Below are 10182 nucleotides of genomic sequence, written 5' to 3' on the forward strand. Positions count from 1 at the left end.
GTCAAATAATCAGAGCCTTACTTTACTCATTTACAAAATAGGGCTGAAATGTTTATAACAGATATTGTTAAGTTTGACATGACATAATGCATATAAAAACATATCAAATTATGAACAATGTAAAAAACAAGACATAATTATCACATAATTAAGTACTTTATATAGGTTCAACAGAGTTGGAATTCCTGCTATGGTTAAAGCACATTTTTAATATGTTGGTTTTCAACTGTGACATGAAGTTTATATAAATGTAGAAACTCCCTGGAATTTCTGTAACAAGGCCTTTTGTTTTGGGTTATTTTTAAAGAAAATAAATGATCAGATTGTATTAAAATTTGATTATTGTAGCATTCTTTTTACATATATTTTGATTAGTATTTAGTATAAACTGTGAAGAGGGCAAGATTGTCTACAGTGTACCGGAAATGAACTTTCATCTCTCAACACTATTGTCACTACAATTTTTTTCCTCTCTCTCCATTGCCCAATCACTAAAGAGCTGTGACCTTCCTAAACATTTAAAAGTCAGCCCCAGCCATGTAACTCGTACAGTTTCTCTGCCAGACTAGCAAAAGGAAGGAATACTGTAGTCTTCTAGTAAAACAGGTTTATCTAGTTAACAGAACAATGGATTCTATGCTGTCTTTATCAATGGAAGAACCTGTTAAGAAGAACTCTATTAAGAAACTTAAAATAATTTGTTTTGTAAGTATAGTTTTTAATTCTAGTCTTTCTACCATTGTGACAAATGTTAAGTGTATGACTATTTATAGTTGTGTTGCTATATTTAAATGTAACGTTTTAAGTAATTGTGTTCAGTTTTATCTCTTATGACAACTTAATCATATTTTACAAATTTGAGTAACATCAAATTCATATTTGATCAAGCTAAAAAGTTGGGATCAGTGGCAGGACACTTTGCAGCATTGATTTTACTCTGATTATAATTGGTAACCTCCAAAGTTACCTTTTTATTGCATGAATATTTTAAGACCAGAGCGTGAGAAATTAAAATCACCAATCTACATTCTTTATTCGACTGCTGATTTTATCCCATTTTACTTAACTCCTACAGATCTTCTCTTTTGCCTATTTTCACTTTGTTATTCCTTTATATGGTAAGATCTTCCCTGTCATGAAAAGAAATCTTTCTTTGATTGTATTACTCTTTCTTTTTCCTTTACCATCAAACTTTTGGGAAAGAGGGAGTTGTATCCACTGCCTGGGTTTTCTCACTACCCAACTTCTGTTCTCTGGCTTTGTGTTTACTGTCATCCCCTCGAAAGTTGGTCCTTCTCCCCTGTCCTTGTCCTGCTGAGTATCCATAACAACAATATATGGATGTTGTTGAGTATTTTCTCATTTTGAATTGTTCTCTCCCTTTGCTTGAATGATGGCTTTGAAATTTCCATTTTTATGATGTTTCTCCTTACCTGCATTCTTGGCTGATTTATCTTTCTTTTCATTGCATGTTGCACTTAAGTGTTCCACCAAATCCTATCTAAGGATATTTGCTTCAGGCAATCTCATCTTCTTTCATGGTGCAGTTTTCTCCTGACTTCCCTACTCTAGTTAGTGTCACCACCGTTCCGTGACTCAAGCACAGTTTCGAGGAGTAAATGACACATGTGGAAGCATTGGGCCCAGTGACTATAACAAAGGAGACCGTGAAGACATTCTATTTATTCAGTTTTCTTCTGGGAACTTTGGAGTGGTCTTCTAGCTCTTAGGCCGTTTATTATATTTATCCTATCTCACAAAGTCAGGAAATTATAAACTCCTTGGGAACAAAATTTGGACATCATTTATTTCCCTTCTTTGTATCTTTCTAGGGTTTATTAGTACATATAATATTTTAAAATAGTAGTTTGAAAGGTACCCTAATGTTCCCAAATTTTAACGGAGTTTTCAATTAACAAATTTAAAAGTATGTACTGTGTTTCTAGGATGTTTTATTCAGCTGAGCCAAAGCCAAATGCTGCGTTCTCAGTGACTGCTGGAGCCTAGAGTGCTCCTCTCTGCACTTTGTAGAGAGCTTGAGATAGATTAAGATACACATGCACCTCGATATCAAGAAACTTATTCAGAAGTACATATTTAGAGCAAATGAATATATTGGAGATTGAAAATGAAACTTCTTACTCTCAAGGAGCTTACAGAATAATGCAGAGAGACGCTAAGATTTAACACTACACAGTTTTAAAGCCTCCCAAGGACAGCAAGATGTTTATTTTTCCAGCAAGTTTGAATGGTGAATGGACCAGCCATAACATGTCAACCAAACTATGCCAATTGGTAAATCTATGATGCATGAAATTTACCATGGGAAAGTTTCCCAGTGTTTTGTTGCCTTGTAGTATTCCTAGCCACGCTCCCCTGTGGCTTTCAAGCGTCGTAATAAGGAACTAAGTGCGAATGCTGTTATTTAATAACTGTTTATGTTCCCCTTTTCCTCTCCATCCTCTCCACTGAATGCACACCTGCTGGAGGGTCATTGACCCTTGGGATAGCTTTGAAACTTCATATGATCATTGTTTTCATAGTTTTAACATATTTCCCCAATTGTTGAATTCTCCTGTATTGTAAGACTTAGATATGTTAATTTTTCAGCTGATTTTCAGGATAAATATAAACAAAAAATCAGCAGTTTATGTAGGTCTATATTATCTAAGCAAATTTTGATTTTGTGTTTTTTTCTTTCATAAAAGTGATACTTTTTAAAGCCACAACAAAGGTTACTGGTAGTGTAAAACGGTTTCCTAAGGAATCTGTGTGTTTGTTGCATTTATATTCTTTATGTCAATACACATTATTCAAGCTCTGTCATCCAGCATGCTTATCATTGGACTTGATGGATGGAGAAAGAGGTCAGTGGGAAGAATTCTCTTGAATTATATCACAGTTTAATTCTAGTCAGAGCATAAAGTCCACTACACTGAAGAGCTTTGTCAGCAGTCGTGGTAATGAATGACACACACGATTTTTGGTCACACAGCTTCCAAGTTACCCTACATTATTGGTTTGAGCTGTAGAGTAGAGCAGGTTGTTTGCCAGTTAATTAATTGGACACTGTATTTTTACGTATGTTAAATATTCGCATTATCCTCTGATGGACTTGATGAGGAAGAAGAACCGTGCTCCCTAGGAATGAAGTAGTGAACATTTCACAGTTTTGGAATGCTTTTAGAGAAATGATTTCCAAGCATCTGTCTAGTTAAGAAAGAAAACTGGGCAAAAAGTAAATGGCTCCATTGGTTTCATTCACGCTTTAACTCAATCTGGGATTAAGCTCACTGGGACTTATGTATTTGAATTTGAAGATCTGTAATAAATGGTATTTAAAAATTCTTCCCAAACCTTTCTTACTTCCAGGCATTAAATGAAATTATGTACCTCTATCGTTGTTGGATCTGGTATCAGGCATAACTAGCACACTGTGTGCCCTTAATATTCACTGAGGGAGCCTGGTTGTCTGGATCTTTGTACATTTTAAAAATATTGTAAGGTCACTTTCCTTTTTTGTAATAGGTTCTTCTCGCTTTGTTGGTGATTGTGTCACTTGGATTAGGGCTGGGCCTTGGACTCAGGCAACTGGAAAAGCAAGGTATACCCCTCAGCAATGCCTCAGAACACGCCATGGCGCCGCTCGCCCCTCACCTTCACCTGTGAACACGTGTGCACTCCTCTCCCAAGCCCTTTCTCTCCTCCGTGCGGCGCTCTCTTACGAGGCTTCTCCTTCTGCCAACCCCACTTACTGGGAGCCCGCATCCCTGGTTGGCACTGTCCACTGTCTTTTCTGGATTTCGCTTTTGCCCTCCTCCCCCTGCTCCTTTGCGATTCATATCACTCCAGAGTTTTCTCTGACTTTTCCTCACCTTCATCGAGGACTTTGATCCCTGATCAGAGCTTCCTTCTGTCCCCGCTCCTCCTCTAATCTTTACTGTCTGGTGATAAACTTGGCCTCGAAAGTCTTGGTTGCTCCATTCCCAGGACCTCCTGCCCCACTCCTGCCCCTTGATATCACGTTAGTGTTGCTCCATCCCTGAAATCTCCCTGTGTCTTGGTTGGGCAGTGTCACATTCCTGCAACGTAGTGCAGAATAAAAGCTTCACATTTTTTTTCTCGTAAGAAGGAAAAAAAACAAAAAGGAGATGCATGCCCCAAAATATCTAGACCTCATGTTTCTTTTGTCATATCCCATTAGTATGCATAGTAAATAAACCACTTACAAGTGGCTCTATAAAAAGCACTTTCTATAGTCTTGTCATGTGTTGTTTTCACACTTTTACTAAGGGGAAGTATGAGGTCAAACGTTAGATCATTTATTCCCCTTTTTAATTTGACTCCACTGGGGAAAGTCTTCTCAGTCCTTCATTAGGGAAGATGACTGATAATTTTCCAGTTACGTTTCCATTTAAGAATTAACCATCACTCAGTATCCCTAGTGTAACAGGGGAGCACAGTGGAACAGAAAATGTGGGCATTAGCTGGAAAATTGCTGTCTTTTCTCGGTCCTTTGGCTCTTGTGTTTCTGAACTACAGTACCAGTCCTAGATCTAACAGATGTCGGCAGGGCATTTTGGTAGTAGTATTCTGATGTTAGTGTACACAGGTGAATGTCATTTCTTGCTTATTTTATCCCACAGATCACAAATTAATTGCAAGAGGCATATACTAATCTCCGAAAAAAATCTCCTATTAGTCCAGCTCTTTCACTCCCGTCCTTCCTTTGGTACAACTGCTGGTTGGCTTCCCCGAGTCAGAGTCCTTGTTCCTTATTCTCTCCCTTCATCTCAGTCCATCAGCCCTCATGTGGCATCGTGCCCTTCCCCCTCCCTCTCCGCCCTCCCAGAGCCTTGATATTTAACTCCAGTCCCTCTTTGCCAGCCTCCTTAACATAGGCAGTCCCTCATTCTTCCATCACAACTGTTTCCTAATACCCCACCCTGGACTGTTTTCACCATTCTCCACTCCCATTAAACCACTTTTCATAGGCGATCTATTTTTTTTTTAGTTTGAATTTTTAAACTAGTTTTTCTAGTTTGAGTTTTTATGCATTCTTACAAATTTATTGTTATGTGTGCACGTACTTTTTACTTATTCTTTTACAGTTGAGAGCTGACTAGGTGCTAAGTACTATTCTAATTACTGAGGATACAGTGGTGAAGAAAACAGCCAAAAATCCTTCAAAGAGTTTACATTTTAGCAGGGAATACAGAGAATAAAAATGTAAATAAGCAAAATATATATTATATGATAGGGAAAATGCTAAGGAATAAGTAAACCTAAAAAAAGGAAATATGAAATATTGAGTGAGGGTAGGGTGGGGTGTGTGTATGAAGTAACTTTTGTAAAGAGCTGAAGGAAGTGAGGGGGAAACAGGGATATTTTGGGGATGAACAGTCCGGGCGAGAGGAAACAGCAGGAGGGAAGAGCCGGGCAAGAGCATGCCTGGGCTGTGAAGAATGCCATTTAGAGAATAACAGGAAGATCAGTGAGCTAGAGCTAAGAGGACCAGAGGGAGGGAGTCATCAAACAAGATCGACCAAGAGGAGCCAGATCAGAGAGGGGTTGGTGGGCCACAGTATGGCCTTTGGCTTCCCTTCTGAGTGTGATGGGAAGTGATTGGAGGTTTTGAGCAGAGGAAAGACATGCTGTGCTTTGCTTTTCAACACAATCACTCAGGCTGCTGTGTTATGAATAAATCGCAGAGTGAAACTAGGTTGAGAGAGACCAGTTAGGAAATTATTGCAATGACACAGACAAGCCTTATATCTTGGACCAGGGTGGGAGCATTGTAAGTGGTGAGAAGTATTTGGATTCTGGATATCTTTTGATGTGGTGGATAGATTTTATTGACAGATTGGCTGTGGAGTGAGAAAGAGAGGAGTCAAGAATGACCTCAAGATTTTTGGTATGAACATCGGAAAATATGACATTTCCATAACTGAAATGGGGAAGACTGTAGAAGGAGCTGATTTCAGGAGAATAATCAGGAGTTTCTTTGGGATGTGTTAAATTTGAAATATCTACTAGATGTCCAAGTAGAAAAGACAAGATGATTGTCTTGTTAGATGGTAGTTGAGGCTGACTTTAGAGGGCAAGTCTTGGCTGGACATACAATGTAGTGGCTATCAGCATCATAATTGGGGTTTAAAGCAATGTGACCAGGGTGTGCCAACCTTAAAGGAATGAGAAAATGAGAGGGAAAAAAACAGAGAAGGAGACTAAGAAGGAGTGGCCAAGACCGTGGGAGGAAAGCCAGGTGATTGTTGCGTCCTGGAAGCCAAGTGTGGAAAATGTTTCAAAGGAGAGTGAATGTAAAAATGTGAGTTTTTTATTTAAATGGAATATAAATATTTTTATCTTTCTTTTTCACTGAGTGATTTTTAAGATCCCTCTAAATTGCTGTGCTTGCATCACTTCTTATGCATCTATCTACTTACTACATAGCACTCTTTGGCATGTATCCAACACACCCTTTGACTTATGCCCTCTCCCAGTGCTGGATACCCAGGTGACTTTAGTTCCCCAACACCACATAAATCCTGCAGGTTCTCTTATGGATCTGTGTTGGATTTGCTTTGTCACATACGCAGCAATGGCAGTCCTGGATCTTAGGGTTTACATTTTCACTTGGGTAAGTAGTCCCCGGTTGCTTTCTAGAATGGCTGCCACAGCCTACCCTGCCTTTACCATGCATCCCCACCAAACCTAGCATTATCTGGCTCCCTCATTTTTGACAGTGTAAACTTGGGTATAGAGTGAGATGTTTGATTTTAATATTTGTTTCTCTGTTCTGCTGCTCCAATCTGTGTTGCTTGCTCTCTTGGTTTGTTTGTTGTATGATTGGTGTTTCCTTAGCCTCTCCATTGTGCTGGATCTCATATTTTTTGGATCTCTTTTTTGGTTTTACTTCCTCATTTTGCTGAAGGACATTCTTCAGTAGCTTTCTAAAATAGGATGCATGAAAGATATAACTTGAGTTCTTACCTATCTAAACACATCTTCATCATTCTAACCTAACACTTGAGAGTTTGAATTCTAAGATGAAAATAATTTTCCTTTAGCAATTTCAGACATTGTTTTCCTGTCTTCTAGCTTCCAATGTCACTTTTAAGAAATTTTATACCATTCTGACTTGAGACCCTTTATAGGTTGCTCATGATCTTTCTCTGGTAGCTTTCAAGATCTCTTTATCCCTGTTGATCCGTTGGTGTGAGTTTTGCCCTGGGAAAATGGGTGAGCAATTTTGTTGTAATAATTTACACTCTTTGGTTCTGGGAAATTTTCTAAATATGATTTCTTTGGTAATATCATCTCCATTTTCTTGTTTTCACTTTTAGGTACTACCTCTCTGTTTTAAGGTCAACTAAATAGTAGCCTTAATTACATCTGTAAAGTCCCTTTGCCATGTAAGGCAACATATTCACAGTCTCAGGGATTAGGGCATGGAATCTTCTTGGCAACAATAGTTTCCACTACCACACCCCTCTATTGAATTTTTTATTACTGCTCTCATGTTTTTATTTCCAAGAGCACTCTGAATGTTATTTCTCTCTCTTTTAATTATGGCTTTCTTTCTTATTTCGTGGAGGCAATATCTTCTCTTTTCAGAGGACCTCAATATTAGTTGTGCACGTGTGTGTCTTTGTGTGCCTGTGTACTCTTCTGCTCCCTGCATTGTTTCCTTTTCCACCAAGTTTTTCTTTTTTCCTGTTTGTTTTGGTCTTTGTCTTTCATGCTGGATGCTCCCTGCCATGCTCAGATGTCTGGTAGCCATCTGTTCACATTTAAGAGTAAGGCTGATTCATCTTTTCTCATCATTGCTAATCCTCTATGTCTGCTGTCCCTGTGATGAGAGCCACTCCTCCTAATTTCCTCCAGATTATGAGCCTTCTATTCTCTAGTAGGAGGTGTGGTGGGTAGTCATTGCATATCCAAACTTTCAACCAATTCCACTGTTTTTAGCCTCTGCCTGTCCCACCCACCCTCATCTAATGGTACTCCGTATCTCTGAGTCTGGGACCTCTTTGGGGTCCTGGGGGAAAATCACTCATTATTTGTCACTCTTTATTTATTACTTTGCACTGATGGATCATACAGCACCATAACAATTACCTAGTTGTCTGTCATAGTCTGTGCTAGTACTTCTGTGTGCTTCTACCATCTAGCTATGAGATATTGGATACTCTCTAAGCATTGATTTCCTTATTTCCTTCACTCTACAGGCAGCTGCAGGAGAAGATACTTTGATTCTTCATATAGAGGATTGGAGGGCTGCCGGTGTGATGTGGGATGTAAAGACCGAGGCAACTGCTGCTGGGATTTTGAAGACACCTGTGTGGAATCAAGTATGAATTCCAAGCATAAGTTTTTTAGCACGTTGATTGTGCCATCATTGCTGCACGCGCAAATGCTCACTACACACCTTGTGATCAGTTTGCTAGGGCTGCTGTAACAAAGTGCCAAAGACTGGGTGGCTTACACCACAGAAATTCATTTTCTCACAGTTCTAGAAGCCAGAAGTCCAAGATCTTTGTTTCTTCTGAAGACTGAAACTCTGTTTCGTGCCTCTCTCCTAGCCTCTGTTGGCGGGCTGGCGATCTTGGCGTTCTCTGCCTTGTGGCAGCCTAACTCCAAACTCTGCCTTCATCTTCATGCGGGTTCTCCCTGAGTCTTCACAGTCCTCCCTGTGTGTGTCCGTGTCCAAACTTCTCCTTTTTGTAAGAACCCCCGCCACACTGGATTAGGGCCCGTCCTAATGTTCTCACTTTAACGTGATTATCTGCAAAGATCCTTTTCTAAAGTCAAGTCACATTCATGGCAGCGAGGGTTAGGACTTCCATGTTTCTGAGGGGGTACAATTAAACCCATAACGTCTTGTATGCAGGAGCTAGGATTATGCTGTCTCCCTTTGCAGTGCTAAATGCAGAATCTACACTTCAGTTAGCTGAGGTTGAGGAATAACCTACAGCAGATGAAATGCTGCATAATTGCTTATGTTCAGTGGAGTTTCACTATGGTGTAAGTCAATGCTCTTATTTAGTTTCATTTTCAGTAGTTCTCAGATTTCAGGTGCATAAGGCTCACTAGGAAGGCTGGTGATTCTTGGTGATTCTGATGCCAGCGTCCTCAGAACACAACTTAAGAAACTTTGTTCTCTAGGTGGAAGACACAGTTTGCAATGTTTGATTTCTAAGAAATCAGGGAAGGTGGGGAGTCTAGAGGGTCAGGAGAGTGAAGGTTAGAACGGTAGAGCTCCTTACGTTATGCTCCCTGCGAAGGGCAGGAGGGAGGGGATGACCTAGTCTAGATAAAGTCTGTATTCCCTTTCCTTACTCTCCTGAAATCTTTTCTTTCTTAGTAAGTACTAAACAGTGAGGAATGAAGAACGCTGTGCACAACTGAAGCACGCAGCAGCCCCCTCTCCCATGGGTCTGTCTAAGCGCAGGACTGATAGTGATTGTAGTCACTGCTCCCGAGCAGCCTCACTGCAGCCCCGGGTTGTTCTTAGCGTCGGGACTTGTTTAAACTGACCTCGTCCTAAGTCTATAGCCGGGGAGACACCAGAGGCCTGATGGGGAGCTGCTGTACCACTGCTGTCACTCTCAGCTGGAAGGCCCCTGACCTGCCTTCACTCTTACGGGCCTGACCATGCTCCTGTTCCTTCCTTGCTGCCTGTCTGTAGACAAGGCTGGGCAAGGCTGCTCTTGAGTGGGAACAATCGCTGAGGGTTAGTGGTGCTTCACCATCGGGAGCTCCTACCCTTGGGTGAGAATAGGATTGATGTTTAGAGTTTCTCCAAACTCAGAGGTGAACCTCTCTAGGTAGCCCAGCATCTCTCTCTGCGACTCATGCCAAATGAAGAAAAGCGGTGGACTGTCCCTTATTTGTGTTATGTAATTTCATTTACTAATGCAGGTAAATCAAGAATTTGTACAATAAGACAGGGTGAAATGCATTAAATTTATATTTTTAGTATTGGATACTTAAAACAAGTTAAGTGCTCGGAACTGAATTTTGTAATTTTACAGCTCGAATATGGACCTGCAATGCGTTTCGTTGTGGGGAGACCAGACTAGAATCCAGCCTTTGCTCTTGTTCAGATGACTGCTTGCAGAGGAAAGACTGCTGTACTAACTATAAGAGTGTTTGCCAAGGTAAGCAGAGGATGTTGAC

General features: G+C 40.3%; 1 protein-coding gene across 1 annotated transcript; it reads left to right on the plus strand.

Moving 5' to 3' along the window:
* Positions 1–569: 569 nt before the first annotated feature.
* LOC124233364 (ectonucleotide pyrophosphatase/phosphodiesterase family member 3-like) lies at positions 570–10176 on the plus strand (the record flags this gene model as incomplete). The annotated part of the gene is made up of 4 exons (XM_046650508.1): positions 570–705; positions 3529–3604; positions 8232–8354; positions 10038–10176. Coding segments are annotated over exons 1-4 (416 nt in total), but the record flags the coding sequence as incomplete, so codon positions are not given.
* Positions 10177–10182: the final 6 nt, after the last annotated feature.

Source organism: Equus quagga, unplaced genomic scaffold (assembly GCF_021613505.1).
Source record: "Equus quagga isolate Etosha38 unplaced genomic scaffold, UCLA_HA_Equagga_1.0 199060_RagTag, whole genome shotgun sequence".
Taxonomy (NCBI): domain Eukaryota; kingdom Metazoa; phylum Chordata; class Mammalia; order Perissodactyla; family Equidae; genus Equus; species Equus quagga.